This window comes from Myzus persicae, unplaced genomic scaffold (assembly GCF_001856785.1).
Source record: "Myzus persicae strain clone G006 unplaced genomic scaffold, MPER_G0061.0, whole genome shotgun sequence".
Classification (NCBI taxonomy): domain Eukaryota; kingdom Metazoa; phylum Arthropoda; class Insecta; order Hemiptera; family Aphididae; genus Myzus; species Myzus persicae.
Window position 1 is genome coordinate 43,823 of NW_019102916.1, and position 22,935 is coordinate 66,757.

Below are 22,935 nucleotides of genomic sequence, written 5' to 3' on the forward strand. Positions count from 1 at the left end.
TTTGGACATTTTAAATTTAATATTTCGCACGATATTGAACAGTAAAAACTTGATTTTTAAATAAACCCGAAAAAAAAAATCATGATTACCGACCTTGAGTTTTGTTATTCATTATACAAATATATTATGCTGTACCTAAGTTAAACGAAATACACCTGAGAGCGGTATTTTGCATTACAGCAATCTTGACAACATATTTTTATAAATTTGAGGCACTTTGTAAATATTAAATTTTTTGCATAAATACGGCCGAAGGGATGTTGCAACACCAAAACACCTCCCTCCCTTGTCTACACCACTGCACTTGCCCACTTACATATGTCACCAGCTATTTTTTTTTTATAGTATTTGATGACTGGCATAATAAATAAAACGTATCGATAAACGTCCATGCATACTAATTTGATCTGATCAGTAACTTTTTCGACCACTGCAGTCGCAGCGTAACGCCCACATACCGTCCAACGGTCTAAAAAAAAAAACATTTACTGTCCACTGGACGGAAAAATGTCTCTTTTCATCACTTCAGCCGTCATCGAAAATTAAATTTTCAGTGCAGATGTGACAAAAAATTTAATAATATCATTCTACGAATGAAGCACTTGGAAACGCGTAAAATTACAACGAACACATAGACATAATTAAGGTTAAACTCTGGAGGGGCTACAACAGCCCTAAAAAAAAACTGTTACCTTAAAATAACTCTTGAGGGTCCACTTGAAAAGTCATAAATAAATATCTATAATACGTCTGTATACAGCGGAGCGACTACTCGGTTTTTATTGAGATACAAGGTGCAATTACTTCGCACAAGCATATGTGAAATGAGACTGACGGCAAATAGCGAATTTCCTAAAACAACCATAGATGGTTTACGTTTATATCGTCTTTCAATACTTACCAGATATACCAATATTTAAAATATTATGTGGTATTCACTATACTAGTGTTTACGTCAACTCCCGGGAGAACATTTCGTGTATGCAAATTAAAAAAAATCAAAACCTGTCTAATAGAAACACAACGACTGGACCACTGGAGTAATTGGTAAAATTACAGATGTGATTTTATATTTTTGACGATTTAATGTCATATTGTCATTTTTTTAGGAATGTCTCAATTCTCAAGAGTGAGTACGCTCCGAAATTGTTCTTTTGTTCAATGATCACCCTTTGTTCTGTAAGCCTGTAAACGACAGAACTTAATGTAGGTGTTATTCTTATTGGTGACAATTATTATAGATGTCTATAGGTATAAATTAATAGGTATAAGAACCTATGCAATGCTAATACCTAGCTAATATAGATATTTAATATATACCTATATTATAATATTTTTTTTATAATAAAAATGTAATATCATATTTAGTTTTAAATTTAATATATTTTAATAATTAATAGTTCTTAAAATATTGGTGTCAAAGGAGTGTGGAGGCAAAGGCTGCACAGCTGGTCTGATTTTGAAAACAATTTGATGGGTGGTATATATTTTCCATTCACGTGCTACCCCTATTCATTTTTGAGTGTGCGCCACTGACAACGGACGCGAATTCGTTGGAGACAAAAACTGCTGTTCGTTTACACTATACGCCTGTATACTTATATTGCCTCGCCGCTCCGTCGGCATCATAGGAGGGTGGGTTTTGTAGTTCGGGTGACGGAGTGGAGTGGGGATCAGTGCGAGGGAATAGCACCGCCGGGGAAGAGCGCTCCGGTCCAAAAATCCTCCACAACCGCCAGCAGAGGTCCCTTTTGTCGAAGGGGAATAACTTTCTGACGACATACTATTATATAACGATCTGTCGTTGCGCAAGATCACGCGAGGGGAAGTTGAAGCTGTGCGGTGGAAATATAAGTATGTATACCTACAGTATATACAACCGTATATAGCGTAAGTACTAAGTACTTACTAACTATACCAACTAAAAGTACATCGACCGCGCGTGTATAATATGCACAGTGAACTGTACGTATATAATATACACTTGTCAGTTATCAGTGTATACAAGTTGACGGCATGTGAGGATACAGAGACGAGAACTTTATGTTTTAAAATTATCTTTAATGCTATAATAGTTAATTTTCAAAAAGTTACTACTTACTTTAATATTTCAGTCTCTATAATGACGTCGTATATAATGACTGTCGTACTGCAGGGTGGATACCTCAGCTTATTTAAATACCTACCCAAATACGTATTTTGTAATATGTTTATTTATGGTTTATCACTTTTTAAAACTACCTGCAGTGTGCAAGTGTTTATACGACTTACTTTATAGGTGTGTATATTTTGTATTTTTGAGACTTGCTCCCCCCCCACCCATTTTCTCATTCCCTTATCCAATCCTGTTTCGGCAGTTCCCGCCAATATATAGTCACGTGTTACGTACATAATATTGTAGGTCTACCAGAATAAGTAAAACATTTAAGTCTTCATACATGGAATATGGATTATTTCTAATTATTATTGCTACAAATTCATTTAAATTGTCGAATTCTATAAATATATACTTATGTACTAATATGCAGTTATGTCTATTATAAATATGTAAAATTCTTATTTTCATAAACACAATGTGAAGCCGTGAAGGTATACATGAATTATAATATATCAGCTACTATTTATTTAAATTTATTTTTAGGAGGAATACATATTAGTTCTAATCACCAGACTAGTAATCAAATTAGTATTTAGAATGTATAATAAAAAAAATATTGAAAAACTATGGAACAAAAAGAGAGATGTACATAGGTATCTATATCATCCCCCCAAATCCGGTAAATATGGTTGACTTCTAATATTTCATGATACAAAATCTAAAATCTGTAATTGTTGTATATCTATAGTCCCTAAAATTAATGTTTTTGTTTATAATTGGAGAGCAACTGTTGCGAATTCCTGCCACTCGTAATATAATTAATTTTATTCTGTTGACGTTTAATCCGTTAAATCTGTATTTGACAATTGCCTTCGTCGCAAACGTGCATACAGTGTACACTGTGCACAACCAGCTGGCCAACTACAGCGGTCTTCCACTATGTATATTACATCAATAGGTGATAAAACCGATATTATTATAGTATAATATAGGTATTAATATAGTCTAGTTTTTTTTAAAAAAAAAAAGCTTAAGACGAATTCTTAAATAAAGTATTTTAGTTTAAGATACTATTGCCTATTATACAGTATACCTAATTTAATTATATATTTACACGAAAAAATAACGTTTTGTTACCTCGAATTTTCTTCCACTCGTTAGTTTGCAAATAAACTAATAATCAATAACTAGTACCTAAGTAATAACCGTCATAAACTTCATAATTATATTAATAATATACATGTGTTATTGTGTATATCAGCTGTGGTGATTTTTAAGTTAAATGTTAATAGTTCCTAAATCCGAATAACATTTTATTGGTAACATAACTTACGAGTTCCGTGGCTTTACGATGAAAACGAAAAGGTGGAAAAGTAGATAAGTGCCTCAGTACCTGTTTATGTTTTCATAATATTGTATAGTTGCTACTGCCTTTACTTGCTGGTGCAATTATTTAATAATATTAATTCGCGTGTACATTCATTATTTATTACCTACTATATCGATTGTCTTAAAACCTAAGGGTAAAACAACAATGACTCTAATACAATTAATAATTATAATTATCGATTCACTAACGGGAGGTTGTAACAGTAATTAAACAGTTGGTATATTATATATTATACCTATGATATAATCTTTTATATTACACAATAACTGGAAGTGTATGCACCTATATTTATACATCCCACATTTCCAGCACAACTTCGGGAACAACTATAACAATTACATTATTTCAACCAAACTGTTTACACATATCTACGACTATTACAACCCAGAAAAAAATAACGTCGGAGTAAGACACCCCTGAGAACCCTATGTGAGGGGTCGTGAAAAAGGGTGGCCAGTGCATTTTACTTCTCTAATAATTTATTATAATATTATGCACACATCACACGCACGCAAGCTATTCCTTATTTATATTTAAGATAGATAAACGTGTGAAACCGTGAACTGCAATATATAATCGACGATATACGTGTATATATTGTCATATACTAATACAAGTGAACACTACTATGTTAGTGGTGTTTTTTAAACTATTGTTATAATATAAAATGAACGTGAATATTTTTAAAAAAGCAAAGTTTATAAATTATATTAAACAATATATAAATACATTTCTTTGGCTGTGACTCTGCGAGCTATACATAATAATTATAGTCTATTTATAGTGTATACTCTTCGTTATATTTAATCATAAGTGACATAACTTTTATAATTTTTTTCAATTATTTATTCACAAAAAGTATTCAGAATATAAATTAATAATATCTCAGAGCTACTACATTTTACGCAAGTTCGAATATCAAACATCGGTAACAATAACATATTGTATTAAGCATAGTATTTATTTTAATATATTCCCTCCCATATACGCAGTGGTTGAAGTGGGGAGGGATACGATGGGATGGTATCCCTCCGCATTTTATATACGTCACATTTTCGATCCTTCCGCTTATTTTGAGCCACTTCGACCTGCAGCACTGCCTATGTATACGGAGATACGGAAATATACCTATATGTACCTGATGTATAAACTTTTGAGCACCCAATTCATAATTTAAAGTATACTTACAAATAATCACCGTTATAAGAAAACTGTGTATTTTGCTTTTTCAAAAATGTATAAGTGTCAACCGTTGGATGTATTATACCTACAAAATGTAGATGGGTACTTGACCATTCGAAAAAAAATGTTCAAGTTCACAAAAATTCAGTGTCATTGGCGTGTGGTCGGCGTTAAAATGGTATCGCCGCGGAGCAATGCATAGTGATGGTCGTACCTATACAGCTGCGGCGACGACGGCTGTGATGAAAACCATCAGGTTAGGTTAGGTTAGGTTCATCATTGCAGGTTGCAAGTCGTGCAGAGTCGCTGCAAGTCGCACAACGATGTGCAATCGCCAATCAGTCACTATGGTATATATATAATATTATAGTCAGACACCGTTTTCGCGGTCCCGCCGGCCGTATACAACATAAAGTGTATACAATAACTGTCATCAAATACCTAGTGTCATCGGTTTGCTGTCTATAATGAGTTATTATACATAGTACCTATGATATTAAGCATACGTCGGTTCGGGTGTCGGCCTACACGTAGGTGCAATACGAATAAATATAATGCACAACTACAGTATGATAATATGTGGAACTGCGGGAGTTATGTAAGCCCATGCCGCGCCCGCAGCCGCCGCCCCAAAGTACAAAATCAAAAACTCCAGGCCGTTGCGCGCCGAGAAGCGCACTATATATAAACGCACGAGCATGCGCATCGACTTTTTATGCGTACAAACTATACGTATTATTATCGCGGTTGTATAACCGAGAGTTTCTAATTGATTTTGCCACCGGTGACGGGGATGGGATGGGACGCCATGAGCGGACTGGGCCCGACAAAAAATGTTCGACTATTAGGTACCTACCTACCTACCTGATTTATTAAGCTTTTCACGCTTACTTGTACAGTTACTTCCGTATTATTTGTTTATTATTATCACTATATATATGCATACGGAGGTATGATTTCGTATACGAGTACCTACCTACTGCGGAGTATAGTGATTATTATATTTACGAATTTAAAAATATCAAGTTATTTAAAATTGAAGATAGTTATATAATATATAGTCACTGATTCACTGATAATTAATAAAATATGATCAAAGTTCAACTACCTATTTTAAAGCATTTCGAATTTATCTACACATATGCATTTGTTTGTAATATTATACCACTTAATTATTTACCTTCACATTAATCAAACTGTAAACCTAGTAAACTTAAACGCATATAGGCGCAACTAGAAACCTTACTACATATCGGGGAAGTTAAAATTATATTAAATTTACGATGCAAAATTTTTGCATGATTTTTGCATGATTTACGATCACAAATCACAATTCACAATATTTTTAATAATAATAATCAATTAATCAAATAAAATATTAATAATAAGTAACTATATTATTAAGCGATTAGCTATCGTCTTCAGTTGTAAATGTATCAATAGTATCTTCATTCTTCAGTTTTCAATTGATTTGTTAAATAGGTTTGAAAAATATTTAATTATTGTGATAAGTTTGAAAATCGTTCTTATGGCACGCTATAGGCAGTTATTTTTTTATTTGTCACGTTATAGAAATCGACACACGTCTTGTATATTATAATTATTCAAGTTGTGGGGGCCAATTTGACGGTGTTAGGAATATTATATTGTGTTCTTCGCAGTGTTGCAACAGAAGGTTTATCATATTATATGGACGTATAAGAGTATATACCTTAATATATATATATATATATATATCATTACTTCGCTCACCGTGTTGCTCGCGTCGCTCGGTCATCCCTTAATTCTCGTGGGAGGCGCACGGGGGATGATATTGGGGACGGATCTCCCTTTCCGATTGACTTTTTTTCATCACTTATTTGCATACTGATTACTGGGCTGCATGCTTGGAAACGAGTGAATGTTTAAAATTCTCTAGATCCGCTATTCCGCAGTCGTCTTGGACAGGCTCACACGGTTATTCCGCACGCCGCAGGGAGTATGTTTTATTGTTTTATTTTAATATTATCCCGTAATGCAGTATAGAGGCATAGAGGCCAAATCCCAAGTAGCCAATGTATAATAAATAAATATATACCTAACACCGTTTTGGAAACTGCAGTTGACTGTTGGGTGTGAAGCTGTAGACCATTGTAAGTCATAAACTCATAACTCATGATATTATTACAACCGTTTAAACATATTTTTGCTAACTAGTCTTGCATACTAGCGTATCTTACGACTTACCTTAAATCATACCATATATACGGTCATATGGGCACTTGACAAAATTGCAAGCCCTGGTTATCACTATACACGAATATAATAATCCATAATAATAAAATATGATTTACTTATAATAGGTAGTTATAAAGATATACAGATATATAATATATTCATTTTTTAATGTTAAAATGTAAACCTTTTATTGTAGCCTTTAACCATTAATCAATGGTTATACCTATACTCGGTAATATAGTATATAATTAACTATGCACAATATACATAGTATAGGTATGTATAATGCATGCGTGTGTACTATATAGGTATACTATGCGTATAATAAATGCTATATAAGCCTATAACCTACGTCTATGTCTACCGACTACCTATATGAGAACCCTAATGTATTGTTTTTTGTTTTAAAGCGCCCCACGGCAGATAGCAACAACGGTATGCGTACGTACAACGCAGAACAACACAAATATAAATGGACAATATTCCATTTCTGCAGGTTAAAAAGTTTGAAATTAAATCACCCCGATCCGCGACGAAGCGACAGAGTTGACCTGCACTCGACCCTTGTCTATTCCCCGTTGGCCACTGGGTCCGCCTCCACAATACCTATGCCTACCACGTAAATTACAAGTACACCCGTTACCCCCATAGTAATATTATAGTAGACACTACATAGACGTTTACACATTATTATTATTATTATTATTATACGAGTACGGGCGTCCTACAACAGGCGTATAACAATGACACCAAAATATTGACCGTCGTCTCTAAACGCGCGTAGAATGTATAGTAATCGAACTTCAACATAGATCGCGTTCAATATTTTAATCGTGCTTTACGAGTGAGAACGCTTGTAATTTGTAAGTTGTAATGAGTAATGACTATTGAAAAACTTAATAATATGTGTTGTGTACACTATATGTATGTACACTACAAGTCTACACACACAATAGGTATAATAAAAATATATCCTACACGGTTACACCTGATATTATCGAGGTCTCTAGGCTCTGATCGGATTCGGTTATATAACAACATAATATTATAACAGTTGTACGCCAGTAGGTACCTATATTGTTCCATCCCAATTCCCAGCTCCCAATGAAATAGTGAATATAATAATAATTGTAGGTAGGTAAAAATTGTGATACCTATTGATTAAAATGTTTTACTCGTGACATGTTCATGGTCTCTACTCCCTGCCAAGTACCATGTCATCCCCCACATCTGACAAATGTCAATAGGCAAAATATTTTGTCTACGACAACCACCGGACAACCACGGCGGCGAAGATTCGTTTGCCTACTTACTAAAAATATATTTTTAAAACTAGTAAGTTTCAGACATGTCTAGTCTTGGGTGCACAGAATATCTTATGTTTCTTGGACCGCATAGTCTGAACCAGGGGCGGTTCCAGAGACTTGGTTGGGGGGGGGGGCAATAGTTGTAATTTTCACAAAACTTATTACAACAAATATAAAACAACAATTTTTACAACTTTTATTATTTATTTTTAGAATAATAACAATACAATTCTTCTCAAGACAATATTCTTAGTATTTCCCCAAGTTATTTAGTATTCTCGTAGGTAGTCCACACAGATAGTAGATGCATGTTACAACTCATACACCGACGCACCTCCAATAATTACAAACTTTTACGCGGGTCTATAATAGTCGATACTATAATATGTTTTTTTGTTAGTAATTTACAATTTTTATTAATAGGGGTTTTGGGCCTTGGGGGGGGAGGCCCCTAGGCCCCTCTGGTTTGAACGATAGCATAAGCATAACGATTATTTTCAACAGTGATTTCCCATCAGTTTTTATCTACCCATCAGTAATGTCAAACTCTCGCCAAGTGAGTACCTACCTACAAGAGTCATGCGGGACAAGCTTTAATCTTTATTTCCATATTCAATAAATCATTCAAACATTAATGGAATTTCAAGTCGATACTGATTTAAAAATAAATTCATTGAACGACAATAAAGAAAATACCCGTAGAATATAAATATTAAAATACAAAAATATATGAACAAAGTGTATGTTTTGATTACAAATCCAAAAAACTTTATCATTTGTATTGCAAACGCGTACCAATAAGTATTAAACATGTACTTATTAATAAATAAATTGTGAATAAACTACCTAACGATTTTATACTTAACTGTAAATATGATTGTAATTCTAATTTGACGTACATTTTAACGACTTTATCGTAAAAATAATTTTAATTGGGTAAAAGAATAATGCCTGGCCACCTGGGTACCTAAAGTAGCAAGTACAGAAAGGTTAAACGTAAAATGTCATATATTATTGTTAGAAGTATCTGGTAAGGCAGCTGTGGAAACATTGGTAGTCGACTTTTGTTTCTTCATGAACTAATTTTAATTTTAGGTCGAAGTAGCTAGTTCCTCCGGTTTCTCGTAATGGACATAAAATAAAAAACTACTTTCGTTTACTATTCGTTATTAATTTCTATAATCTATGGTTTTTGTTTACAAATTTATATTAAAGCATTTTATCTCGACTAAAATGGTTTTTTAAATTAAAATATTCAATATTACTATATTATTGAATAAAATATTAAAATTATTCATTAAGAAATATTATGCAGTTGGTATACAAATTATACCGAGCCTAAATTAAAAGAATGACTGATTATTTCGAGGGTCTTATATATACATTTTTATGTTTTTTTTCTTTTCTATATTACAATATGTGTACCCATACCTAGTCATTAAAATTCCTACGTAACAATAAACCTACATAGTACATATTAAAGTTATTATAAAATAACGTTTTTACAACATCAGAAAGGTATGCAACAATTTTTACCAAATCAGAATCTAATCTTCAAGAAAAAATTAAAATTGAAAATATATTGTATAACCAGTGGCTTAAACTTATTATAGGAATTATTTTCAGTATGGATCAATTTACCACTAGTCAAGCATAGCACTAACGTAGGCCATAGCTATAGGTAACTAGTAATTAAAATTTGTTTTAGGTAGCCTGCGGGTGGTTATAATCACGACATAACCAAACAAATAGAGATTGTGCAATTTTGTTTTATAAATATTTAATATTATATTAGGTATTAATATTAAATTATAATGATCAATCGCCTTCAAAGCAAGTCCTGGCAATTTTACATGTCCTTGTTGATTCCTTAAAACATTTTTAATCAACCTAGTGTTGAAAAACTTCTGTTAACAGTGTAAATAATAAAATTGAATACAACAGTGAATGCCGAATGGAAATCCATTTTTAAAAAATAGAATGCACCATCTACATAAATAAACATTAGTATTTATGGTTATGACTTATCAGCAACTAGCAAGTTTACAATAATAATTCCAATTTTTATAATCCATATTAAACATGGACTATCAAAAAACATTAGGCATGACTTTAAATGTATGCATTAACTAATATAACTAGTATATCCACAAATTAATATGCTATATGCGTTCAATGGTTTAATTAAACCTGAAACAATAATATTGGCTCGTTCCAATGGGCCTCTTCCTGTATATGCCACTGTGTATAACATATTTACATTTGATTAATGATTATGATATACTCAGCTATACTAATTGTTTGTTATTTTGTTAACTGTGATCAGGTATGCTATCTTATATACACTTCTATAATTTTAATTAATCAATCATATCATATTATCGATAATTAGAATTACTATTATCACTGTACAATCTATAAGCATAGATATTGGCAAATATACTACCCATTACTAATAATTAAGAAAGTTTGTTCGTTATTGGTTATATAATATATTAATATCTATATTTTTTTTAAAGTAAAATAATCTTATTTAATACTACATAATATATATTAATATACTTGTTTTGGTTCTGGATTAAAATATTTTTAAAATTCTTAGTTTGTAATTAAAAATAATTATAGCCTGTTAGACATCCAATCTAATAGGTTGCTCATTAGCAATTATAAAATACATTGTTAATTTAAAAATAGTATAAATCGATTAAATATTAAATTTCAAAATAAAAAAAAAAACCATGTTATGCACAAGTATAATTATCATGTATTTATGTTATTGGATTTATTATTATTTTTTAATAATTAGTTTAATATTGAACATTGGAAATGTAATATGAGTTAAATCATAAAGCCTATTATATGTTTTTGTTGACATAATATTATGTGATCAGTTATTCTACTGCTTAAGTCTTAATCCTCCCAATATAGTTACCAAAATTATTTAACTATTTATTTGTATAAAAATATAAAATTCATATTATGAGTTTCACTACTCCACTTGGTTTTAAATACAGTAATCTTCATTTTAAATTATTTCACTTCTCTTAAGTTATAGCAATACAACACTAATAAATAGTAATTTGGGGTAAAATATTACAAAAGAACACAATATTTGAATTTTAAAGAATATAAATCTATAATTTTTGCACCGAAATAATTAGTATTTATCTTGTTAAAGCACTATATGTAGTAAATGATTCATAAAAATAAATGTATAAAATAAAATAATGAGAAGATTACAAAACAATTTTGTTAGCTAATGAACAAGACAACCCAGTATTATCTGGCTCAACATTTAATTGTTCCACTTTACCATTTTTGATTAACATTGAGTACCTCTTGGAACGAGTGCCACCCAATGGTGGCAAATCAATAGCCAAATCAAAAGCCTTTGTGAGTTCTGCATTGGGATCAGCTAATAAACGCACCTAAAATAAATAAATACAATCAGTAATTATATAAATATTTATTTATAATATGATACAATGATGTTCTTTCTGATTATTTTTTAAGATACATTTTCTACTTCTAACATTTTTGTAAATTAATATATGCAAATAAAGATAATATGTCGCCATTTATTTCCAGCGTATTTTTTGTTTAGGATCACTTAGAGCAACCTTAAGTAAATTATATTTTTCAAATAAATAACTAGTAACAATCAAACTATATACTATATATATATGTGAATTGTAAGATGAACGGTGAATTGAATAATCAATATATTTTGACCTTACCCCACTATCTATAAATTATATGCAACTAGTATAAATAATAAATGATCTACACTATAAATTAAGAAAACAAATCATAATGGAACCTATAGGTTTGTAATTGAAAGATAGTTTTAACATATTTATATGAATTATTTACAAAATTTTAATGATATGCATTTATTTAACTAATTATACTTATGTTTAAAGGTCAAACATTTATCAGATTTGGCAATTAATACAGCCATACCTCAACAACAATATATAAAATAGTTTAGTTTAAAATATATATTTCTATATTGTGTAATATAGGAAATTTTAAATTAAATTAAAATGATTTGCTCAAAATATTCATGATATTATCTTTATGTGTAAGTATTTATTGTTATATAATATACAACTGGGGAAAAAATTATTTATATTCAATCTAAAATATAAATTGAGGTTTGTTTTTGTACTTGGTAATTTAATCATATCTTGATAAATAAAAATAAATGTACAAGCTTAAAATATTTAAATGCAATATTATGAAAAAAACTGAGCTTTGAAACTATTTTTTATCTGACTTGTCAATACCATCTAAATTTGCTATAATTAAAAATAATAATACCTATATAGGTATTTTTTTTAAATTTACAATATAAAATGTATAATATATACCTGGCACTGCCTACTTAATTAAACTATTTGTTTGGTTTTGCAATAATTCAAATAAATACAAGTTATTTTAAAAAACATAATCATAAAATAGTTTTTAGAGATCAGCATTGGCTGTTTTTTTTAGCCCAAAACATAAATTAAAAAATTATACCCACCCAGGCCCAGTCAACATTTATTTCATTTTAAGTCCCGTCCAGCCAGAATAACGATAAACCGTTTACCCAATAAATAGTAATTTATTTTTCTTATGATAAAATTCATTTGACAAGTTAATAAGAATGTATGCATAGGTGTAATACTATGTGAAATTAGTAGTCTCGATGGTTGTCAATAATAACCGTTTCCTAAGAAAAAATGAATATAATTTCACTAAAACTAAATATAAACCGAAACCAAATACACCGTTCAAAAGTAGACATTTCATTATTACACTTGTAGTATTGTAGAATTTACAATAGAGGTTTTATTTTATATCAACCCGGGTCCAAATTATGGGACTGGGTGCTTGTGCTGATCACTAATAAGTACCTATAGATGATATATTGAATAAAATAATATTAAAAATTACTTTTCCCTCAGCTTTTTGATCTTGAGCCCAAGCTGCCATGACAAACGCATCATTCACAGAAACACAGACAATCTCATCTACACCTTTACATTTCAGGTCGTCAGCAGTGTTTACATAGCCGGGTAAATGTGTCTAAATGCATTTAAATGTATAATGATTAAATAATAGTCAATACATTATATTATAATTATAGTAAAAAAGTGAAAGAATTTACCTTTGAGCAGCCTGGAGTGAATGCTCCAGGAACAGCGAAAAGTACAACAGTTTTTCCACAGCACAATTCTGAAATGTTAACTTTTGTGGCAGGTGTGTTTTCATACAAGTCTATGCTGGGTACGGCATCTCCTACCTGTCATAATTGAATAATATTGAGATGAGTAATGAAAAAAACATTTTTAAATAATTGAAATCGGTCTCACTTTGACGGGCATTTTTGAAGTCAGGCTGATGCTTAACAGACGTTTGGTGATGGTACTGAGTACGGTGGACGGAGCTGCACACACGGTCTTCTGTAACGCCCCAATAGAACAAAACATGGTTGAAAAAAGCTCGGTATAATTATATGTAAGAGATAAAATATGATCAGTAAATAGGTTTAACGCAGTTATTTACGATCACGTCTGACTCGTGTAAATTGTAAATTATGTGTGTGTGTGTTTATGTACTTTACCGTTCAACGAAAATTATTTGTGACCGATTCGTGACCGGTAGGACTGACGTGAGGTGCGCGTCTATGGTAGGAACAGTTGCCAACTACTTGGAACCGGAACGACAGATGAGCGACGAGTACGAAGTACGAAATGTAGCGAACTTGTGAACCACGGTTTACGAATGCCAAGCCAAGGGCCAAGGCCAACATAAAGTGATATCGGTGCGACGGTGCCTCCGTGGCGCCACCCAGTGGACACTGTCCACACCATGATGGCATGATCTAAGATATAAATTAATATAAAAAATTAAAAAAATATGATTTCTATTTTCCATCTATACAGTATTTTTAACTGTTGTTCTGGGCTGTAGTTTTTTAAACCCATTTATGATTGGTCGGCTATCGACATTCTGATTTCTGGTGCCTGTGGTCGAATGCCAAGGACGTAAACGTAATACGTAAATATTAACAACCACAGAACAATAATTCTATATTTCTATAGCCCCTAGATCGAATGGTAATGTAACAGTTCAAACCATGAACTAAAATCACTGAGCTGTTCAGTGGCGAAGATAATAATATCTATTAGTTCTCACTTCGTGGTGCAAACACAGAATCGAATATACCTGTGGCCCAATGGCCGCTGTGGGTAATGGGTGCCATTTAAATATTATAATTTTTGTGTAATGACGGACACAATGTCTTTATAGTTCACATATTAACACGGGGGGGCACAATAAATTAAGGCTATCATTAAGTGCCTTGGAGCCAACGACCCATCGACCGGTAATAAGTATTAAGTAATAACAAGACAAAATATCTTATGATTCATGAGTAATAACAACATTTGAACACATAACATCTAATATTTATAATATGCATTAAAGAATTTTTTTTTTATATCGAGTGGACAGCGCGGCATCATGGCTGTGCGGTGGCTGGAACCAATGAAAATATCGCCATCGTTACCACGCAAACATGGTATACAGAAAAGTACCGGCATTCATAATCCATGGTTGCCGGTTGTCCGGTTATCAAATTTGTATTACCGCCTTATCATTACTTGGGCACATCGCACATGGCAGTGTAGCACATAAACAGTGAGAAATAAAATAGTAATGCACGTAATATGAATTTAGAATATTTCCGATTTTTATTCGTTGTATAGTTTAAGAGTTTTTGTTTCATCGTGAAGGGCCGTTATAATTGATCCAATTCATCGTAGTTTTTATTAAATAGTTAAAATTTACTTAATTCTTAGTGTTGAAATAATATCTGGCAACTTTAAGTCACCAATAATTGAAATTGGACTGTGCTTCCAATTAAACGTTTTGTTGTATAAATTCATATTTCCTCATCAATAGAATATAATTACTAATTAGTAGTCTGGTTTCTGTGAAAAAATAAAAATTTAATGGCGGTATGTATTACAATTTATTGGTATTGCACAATGTTTTTTTAACAGAAATAAGCTTTTGGGCTGTGTTCATATATTTTGATTTGTTGACTAATCGATTTTGCTAAATGTTTCCTCATTAACAAAAACATATTTATAATTCATAGATTTTCCTTGTTGAGGACAATTATTGAAAAGCGTGCTATGGTTTTGTATATAGTACCTACATGGCTACATATTATTTTGCTGTGTTAAATTATATATTATTATTAGGGCACGAATGTTGTAGTAGAAAAATAAAGTGAAATTGATTGCTGTATTACATAAAAAAATACCAAAAATCGCCTTTAAAAAATTAAAATTTTATTATTTCTTATAAATTTTATTTACAAAATGTTTACTCTCAAAAATATTTAAAAATTATGTATAAATATTTGTTACTTAAAAATGATATATATATTGAATAGATTGAACTATAGGTTTTTTTTAATATTCAAACTCAAATTTTCTTCTAGCTTATAAATTCTAATACCTCAAAAAACTTTGTTCCATGTCCGTAGATGTAAGCAGAGTATACTTAAAATAATCCAAATCGCTTACTGTTAGTTCTTCGGGTTAACCATCCAACATATTTCTTTTTCTATTTATTATATCATCCATTTTACTTATCGTTTCAAGCTGTATTTTTTTAAATTACTTAAAATAATAACAATATGGATTGTAAATACGACAAATTCTGATAACCTTAGTGAGAAACAACCGTTACAATTTTCAAAAATAATCACACCATCACTTAGATTATACGTATAGTAATGTCAATACTCAATAAATAATTTGAACAATATACTTCAGACTTATAGCCATTTGATAATTTTATAGACATTTAATGAAACCGTTTAAAAATAAGCTAAAATAGTTATATAAATGAGAAAAGTAAATTAAATTAAAATAAAAAACTTCCGAAAATGTACTCTTTGAAATCTCAGATTTTCATTCGCACTCACACATAACGTATTCAAAGCTTACTTGGCAATAAATTTGAGCAGTAAAAAAAAAGTTGCGAATGCAACAAAACCCATGCCCTGATTATTAAGTACAGATAAATATTTTTGAAATTTCCTAAATACTTATATTTACTATTATTTTTGGGAGATTGGGCAAGAAATTTTGAATTTTAGTGTATTGTTTCTTCACACACTAAAAACAACAAAAATAATATATATTGCATGTCTATTTACAGAAAAATAAGTCAAAAAAAAATGTAAACCAAACAGATACAGAAGCTATAAAGAAAAAAAAACTGACTAGTAGAAAAAAAAAAGCTCTTATAAAAATTATAGAAAAAAAACAAAAGAGCCAAAAGGTAATATTTGTTATTTTTTATTATTATTACCTAAACTCTATTTCAAACAAGTTTGGAAAAAAATCAGGCCGAAAATGCGTCTCGGTTTGCGCATGTAGTTGATAGATTTTGTCGGTGCACTGTCAACCACTGGCCAATCAGCGGTCTTACCATTCCATGGTTGTGCAGTTTTCCAAACTTATATGGAATAGAGCATGGCTAAATATATTTAGCCATGGAATAGAGTATATTAGATTATTTAATTTATTATATTTTGTTACAAGTTTTATTGTTTTTTGTATTCATTTTTCAGAGATCTGAAATGTTAAATGAATTAAAGAGTTTTGAACTTTCAGCACCTTCTTTGTCTTTGATGACATCTATAAGTCAAACACAAACAAGTGGATTGAGAAATGCATTAAAAGAAAAAGTAACAAAATTACACAATTGTATTAATTTTATATTATATAATAGTCATTTTAAAACAAACTAATAAAAAAATATAAAATTCTAGAAAAAATGTCGAACACCTAAGCCTAAAGAAGTAGATAGGAGCTCAGATGAAATGACAGTTGATGAAGATGTTGGTTCAGAAGTTGACGAGGATGAAATAGCATAATAATTTAATTATACAACTCAAATCATTTTGTAGTCAGTAACCCTTTTACAATGGTGGCCATATTAACTTGACTTCTTTATGTGCTGCTTGTGGTAACCATATTAAATATTCTTCCAATAAATCTAAAAATAAAAATAAATTGTTGTTAACATCTAAAACAATTACTATTTAATAAATTAAAATTTACATGTTGGCTTTTTTAACCAATGTTCTTTAATTTTTTTTGCCGAATCATCGTGGTTTTTATTTAATGTTTGTGTAAGCAAATAAAATGATTCTTTTAAGCTAAAAAATAACAAAATATAATATAGTGCAATTGTTTAAATATCATGGTACAATATGTACTAACAATTTCAGCCAAGGTTTTACGATGAGATCAGGCTTAGATAACAAATGTTGTTTAAACTCTTGCAACTTTGGAAATACTTTTCCACTCAGTATAAAAAAAGCTAACCAACAATATTTTTGTTCTATGTCAGGAAACTCAATTTCAGATTGTGGTAATGACCATCCGGCTTGACCTGAATAAAGTTGAATTTCAATTTTAATATTAGATTGCATTTAAGACAAAAATTAGAAAACTAAATTACCATAGGTTGCATTAACTGTACAGAACATTTTTCCAGTTTCTTCATTATAACTAGGCATAGGATCGTCTAAGACTTTTAATGTTTTACATAATCTATTAGCATACACAGGTAACCATTCTGGTTCAATTGCAGTGAGACCTTAAAAAATATATATTGTTATAAATGAGTAAATGTTTAATCTCATTTTGTATAAGCATTTAAGTTTAAAAAAAAAATCTTGGTTAATCTAAAAATGTATTATTTGTATACCTTTAATATACATTTTGTCTTGTACTTCAAATATCTCTTGATAAACTAACCATTCTGGTTTACTTCTTTTTAAAACACTACTGTTGTGTATGTATACTATTGATGTTAAATTTGATGCATAATAAGCAGCCTTATTTGGCCTTATGCCATTTCTATTTAATTCGTTGGTAGTTAATCGTCTTGCAACTCTATCCAACATACCAGCTAATACAATTTGTCGTATTTGTTTCACCTACAGACAATTAATGTTGTATTATTGCAAATCTAGGGTAATTCATAGACTGCCATACTTGTATAGGTGTGGGTGGTGTCATATCTAAATCAGTATTTAATTTCAATGATGGCACATTTATGTTGAGTTGATTAATTAATTGATTATTCAATTTCCAAGCTTCCAAAATTGATTTTTGATGTAACCCTGTTTTGGTACAGTATTCTTGCAGACCTCCTAAACCTGATTTTTTCATTGCATGGCTTGCACCACCCATAGATCGTAATATTACCATTAGATCACCTAGATATTGTAAAAAAATTAATTAAAAAGTATACAAGGTTGATATATTATGTTTTTATAATTTATACATACATAAATGTAGCAAAATAATGTTGCTTATAAATTTTAAAATTCAACCGTTTACCTCTATGGCCAGGTGTACAACAACACAGTGCGAAATGGACAGCCAAGTTATTGCAACAGGCATGCAGTGAACCGTGCCATTTTTTTTCCACTGTATTGGTGTGCACCCTACTTATTATTTATAATAATAAATGACAATATTATATGATATTGATTTTAAATTTAATAATAATTTAAATAAGCGAAACTTTAGTACCAATTAAATGTTACTAAAATAATTGTATTATAGCTAAATACGTTATGTTATTAGTTTTTACCTAATAGTAAAAATTCGCCCTTGTTTGCCCACGAAAGTTTGGTTTTTTTCCAAGCATCAACATTGTCACCAGGTAAATATTCTTGAACAGACATTGCAGAAATTATGAACAACATATATTGTAATAAACTGCGGTCTTTACTCAAACACAGCATCTTGGCATAGTGAGGGGATAATGGAAAAGCTGCCATACTCTTTCCCAGAGGCGTAATATTGTTGATTTCTAAACATATTTTTAAACAATTACTTATTAAATGGTTAGATGAATATTTAATTTATTATGTTTACCTGCACAGTTTCTGTCAACTTCTAAAGCACCAAGTGTAACTAATCTTTTTTCTGCTTCTAAAATAGTCTGTTTATCTGGTGGTGTAGGAAATGGAAAACTAGTAATTTTATCTATTTTCATTGATTTCATTTGTAAAATGACATTATCAATAGGTGTGGTTTGAATTTCTGGTAAATTCCATTCAGGAAACTCGTCATTAAATAGAGCCGATGAAAATAAACTATCAGATAAAAAAAACAAATGATATACTTTACAAAATTTGTAATATAACAAAAAAATATTTTCTTGCTGTAATAATATCTTTATAAGAACAATAATAATAATATAATTTCTACTTAAAAACTATTTACTAACCGATAACAGTGTCCAGGAGACGTTCTTCCAGCTCTTCCAGCTCTTTGATTTGCTGAAGCTTTACTTTCCCAAACAACTGAGAATCTCGAAACACTAGTTAATGGATCATATTCTCGAATTTTAGTTTTTCCACAATCAACAACATATTTTACATTTGGTATAGTCAAAGAGAGTTCTGCTACATTTGTACTTACAACACACATGCGACAACCCGAAGGAGGTGGTTCAAATATCTAAAAATTATTAGGCATATAATCTTAGAACAGGTTTTTTCATATATAATAGTTAATAAGTAAATTCACCTTTGATTGTTTATGGGCAGGTAACATTGAATATAGAGGAAGCACCCAAAGTGGCGTAGAACCAAATTTCATAATTTTACTTGGCACTTCATCATCATCTTCGTCATCGTTACTTGAGTCAGAAAGAATTAACTCATCTTCTGAATGCATTTCAATATCATAATCATCTAAATTAATATCGGGCAAAGGTTTTCCAATTTCTTTTTTTATACTTGGTTTACATTTGGTATTTGAACCTATTTTAGCATCTGTTTCTCGATATGGAAATGCTTTACGAAGCTTTGATACCAATTGTTTTACTTCTAATTTGCCTGAAAATAAAATATTTATACATGTTTTTAATCTCATTTATTTGTATATTAAATTGGTGCAGATAAAAAAGCAAATGCAGTTTAACTCCCCATCTTTTAATTTCAAAAAGTGATTTTTGAAGCTAAATGTTTTGGTGTTCATGACGATTCAATCCATTTAAGTTTTTAAATTGTATCAAAAATGACATATTTCAAATAAAAATCGTATAGGTAATGTGAAAATAATTTTTACATATTGTGCTCTTTTATAGTCATAAAATGTCTGATTTAAGGATTGGACCAGCACCCATTTTTTATGATCATAGAGCTTAAACAAAAATATTCTTCAATATGCTATAAAACACCTTATGAATATATATGGTCAATTTATTTTCAAAGATCAAAACAATCTACACAAAAAAAAACTAATAAAATATAGTGGAACTCAACTGCATTTATGACCAAATAACATATTATATTAAGATATACCAGTTAAGAACACTAAAATAGCACCAGCCGGTAAATTGGAATGAATTTTATAAATTTTATTATAAGCTTCAGTTAAATAGTCATGTGGGGTCCTCTTGTTGAAATGAATTGTCACAGGAAACTGTCTTGAACTCACCTACATTAACATTTCAAAATAGTTCAAATTAAAATGTATATTAAACAACCTATTTATATTTTGAATATTTACTTCAATAATAGGAGGTGGTTGAAGAAAAAGTTTTTGGTTTTTTGAAAAATCTTCAACTTTAAGAGTAGCAGACATAATGATTAATTTCAATGGACTAGATCTTTTTTGACGCAGGCGAACAATACGAGATAAGATACCAATCAATATATCAGAAAACACTCGTCTCTCGTGAGCCTCATCTAATATAATTGCTGAATATTTATTGAGCAAAAAATCCTGAAATAAACATATGTCTTATTAATTTTGTGACTGCTTAAGAATAATAAACATTCAAATTTACATTTTGGATCTCTTTTAACAATACACCATCAGTCATAAACTTTATTTTTGTATTAGTTCCTGCATTTCCTTCAAAACGTATTAAATAAGATACAATATCTGTTGTTTCATTTAACTCTTCTGCTACTCGTTGAGAAACGGATATTGCAGCAATACGTCTAGGTTCTGTGACACCAATCATTTTATTCCCACTAAAAACACACAAATAATGCATGATTTCTGTTCGTTATTCAATTTAATAGTGATTGTCAAAATTATAGTTTGTGTAGTGTGATATACTGATATATCTAATGTTATTTATTTATAATTTATTTACAAAATTTAATTATTGAATTTATATTTAACATAAAAGTGTGTTTACGTTGAATAACCAGCTTCGTATAAAAATTGAGGTACTTGGGTAGTTTTTCCACTTCCTGTTTCACCGACCACAATAATGACATCATTTTCACTGATTGCTTCCATAATGACTTGTTCTTCACCAATAATCGGTAACTTTGAACGAGACTCTATAATGTCTTGTGTCCGATTGATTGGAATTGGCTGCTTCTTAGCAGCAGAATCTACTTTGCAACTCATAATGACTGATTATTGAAAAATTTACAATCGATTTTATAATTTAATAGTATATAATAAATCAAAATGTAAGCCATAGCAAAATAATTGGTGACATGTTGAAAAATAAAAATAATTTGAATTTCTCACGTGGTGGTGATGTTTACTTTTTGTTGTTCGGCGGTATGTGATAAGAAAATTTGATAAATAACCATGATAAAAAGAAAATTAGTTGATACCACAGAATAGTTGAAATTTATACTCTTTGTAACCGCGTAAATCATGGATTAAACTTTTCTAGGTTTTCAGATACTGAATAATATTAGCACTTAAAAATGTATTTAAAAAAAATATATAATACTAATTAGTAAATTGGCAGATGTATTTGACCAATACTCAAATACTTTAGATAATTATTTCAAGTATTTTTAAATACCGTCATAAAAATAATAACAATTGATTTTCTTTATTATTTAGGTAGGTATTCAAGGTCTTATTGCACTTTAACATCTTAAAAATTGCTATTCCTTCATAATGTTCTTCTGTCATACTCAATACAACTCATAAGCTAATACACACATAACTACTTGCCTACAGGTTAATTTTCGTAGAGGTAATATCAAATAAGTCATTCTAAAAAGTAAAAACTTAAAGTACTGCAATGACAATAGGTAGGTAACAAATTTTAATAAATTAAATTTTTTCAAAAGTGATTAGAGCGACGATTCAATATTATATTTTTAAATACGTTAATGTTTTTTAAATTAGTGTTCTTCTTCAAAATAATCAACCTATCTAGTTGTTTAGCACGTAATAAACTATTGACACTATATATATGTCTATATTATGTGCCATTGTGTCCATCAACAAATGTAATGCGGTATAAAACTGAATTTTTCCGAAAATTAATTGAACGTGCTTAGCCCAAGTTTGAAGACATATTTTTAAGGTCACTAAAAATGTACAAACTTCATTATAAACTATTAAAATGTACTCTTTTATGTATAGTTCTGTATGCCATTTATTACCTGCATAACTTTCAACTTTTTATTAATTTCTATGAAGCTTTTGGCTAGATAGGAGTCAATCAGTGCCACAACTTCATAATAAGGGCCCCGTGTCCGATATATTTTTGGGGCCCCTTTCTAAATTAATTTTACTGTAGTCTGTAAGTATTACAATCTATAAGTGCCGACGTTTTTAGATTTTGTGTATACCTACGTAAATATATATACTTTTTTTTGGTTCATAAATTTTATTCAATCTGTTTCAAAGGGAACAATAAGAATAAGTGAT

At 30.2% G+C, this 22,935-nt stretch overlaps 3 protein-coding genes across 4 annotated transcripts; 1 reads left to right on the forward strand and 2 right to left on the reverse strand.

The window, feature by feature from the left end:
• Positions 1 to 11,305: 11,305 nt before the first annotated feature.
• LOC111033384 (peroxiredoxin-5, mitochondrial) lies at positions 11,306 to 13,969 on the reverse strand. Of its 2 annotated transcripts, XM_022314084.1 has the most exons (5): positions 13,806 to 13,969; positions 13,555 to 13,644; positions 13,350 to 13,484; positions 13,136 to 13,267; positions 11,306 to 11,622 (listed from the first exon to the last, which is right to left on the reverse strand). In XM_022314084.1, exons 2-5 carry the CDS (start codon positions 13,564 to 13,566, stop codon positions 11,431 to 11,433), a joined length of 471 nt encoding a protein of 156 aa, XP_022169776.1. In that variant the 5' UTR covers positions 13,567 to 13,644; positions 13,806 to 13,969; the 3' UTR covers positions 11,306 to 11,430. The 2 variants fall into 2 exon arrangements, with proteins under 2 accessions (XP_022169776.1, XP_022169775.1); XM_022314083.1 differs by lacking the exon at positions 13,806 to 13,969 and having other exon boundaries at positions 13,555 to 13,799.
• A 783-nt stretch (positions 13,970 to 14,752) lies between these two features.
• LOC111033385 lies at positions 14,753 to 17,251 on the forward strand. The gene is made up of 4 exons (XM_022314085.1): positions 14,753 to 15,204; positions 16,421 to 16,543; positions 16,836 to 16,952; positions 17,037 to 17,251. The coding sequence occupies exons 1-4, from the start codon at positions 15,199 to 15,201 to the stop codon at positions 17,139 to 17,141; spliced, it is 351 nt and encodes a 116-aa protein (XP_022169777.1). The 5' UTR covers positions 14,753 to 15,198; the 3' UTR covers positions 17,142 to 17,251.
• On the reverse strand, positions 17,147 to 21,826 carry LOC111033383 (probable ATP-dependent RNA helicase kurz). Its single transcript, XM_022314081.1, has 14 exons — positions 21,446 to 21,826; positions 21,086 to 21,275; positions 20,806 to 21,021; positions 20,598 to 20,733; positions 19,819 to 20,129; positions 19,517 to 19,749; positions 19,162 to 19,382; positions 18,875 to 19,096; positions 18,271 to 18,494; positions 17,981 to 18,212; positions 17,732 to 17,869; positions 17,491 to 17,662; positions 17,329 to 17,426; positions 17,147 to 17,263 (listed from the first exon to the last, which is right to left on the reverse strand). Exons 1-14 carry the CDS (start codon positions 21,661 to 21,663, stop codon positions 17,187 to 17,189), a joined length of 2,688 nt encoding a protein of 895 aa, XP_022169773.1. The 5' UTR covers positions 21,664 to 21,826; the 3' UTR covers positions 17,147 to 17,186.
• Between the last annotated feature and the right edge of the window lie 1,109 nt (positions 21,827 to 22,935).

Excerpts from the sequence above, each read along its gene's own strand:
- LOC111033384 (XM_022314083.1), bottom strand. The coding sequence starts at position 13,671 with ATGTTTTGTTCTATTGGGGCGTTACAGAAGACCGTGTGTGCAGCTCCG. Across the intron at positions 13,268-13,349 it reads TCACTCCAGGCTGCTCAAAG|ACACATTTACCCGGCTATGT; the intron begins GTAAATTCTTTC and ends AAATGCATTTAG. Across the intron at positions 11,623-13,135 it reads ATCAAAAAGCTGAGGGAAAA|GTGCGTTTATTAGCTGATCC; the intron begins GTAATTTTTAAT and ends TATTTATTTTAG.
- LOC111033385 (XM_022314085.1), top strand. Across the intron at positions 16,544-16,835 it reads AAAAACAAAAGAGCCAAAAG|AGATCTGAAATGTTAAATGA; the intron begins GTAATATTTGTT and ends TTCATTTTTCAG. Across the intron at positions 16,953-17,036 it reads GAAATGCATTAAAAGAAAAA|AAAAAATGTCGAACACCTAA; the intron begins GTAACAAAATTA and ends ATAAAATTCTAG.
- LOC111033383 (XM_022314081.1), bottom strand. The coding sequence starts at position 21,663 with ATGAGTTGCAAAGTAGATTCTGCTGCTAAGAAGCAGCCAATTCCAATC. Across the intron at positions 20,130-20,597 it reads TATTTTAGTGTTCTTAACTG|GCAAATTAGAAGTAAAACAA; the intron begins GTATATCTTAAT and ends TTTTATTTTCAG. Across the intron at positions 19,750-19,818 it reads CTGCCCATAAACAATCAAAG|ATATTTGAACCACCTCCTTC; the intron begins GTGAATTTACTT and ends AATAATTTTTAG.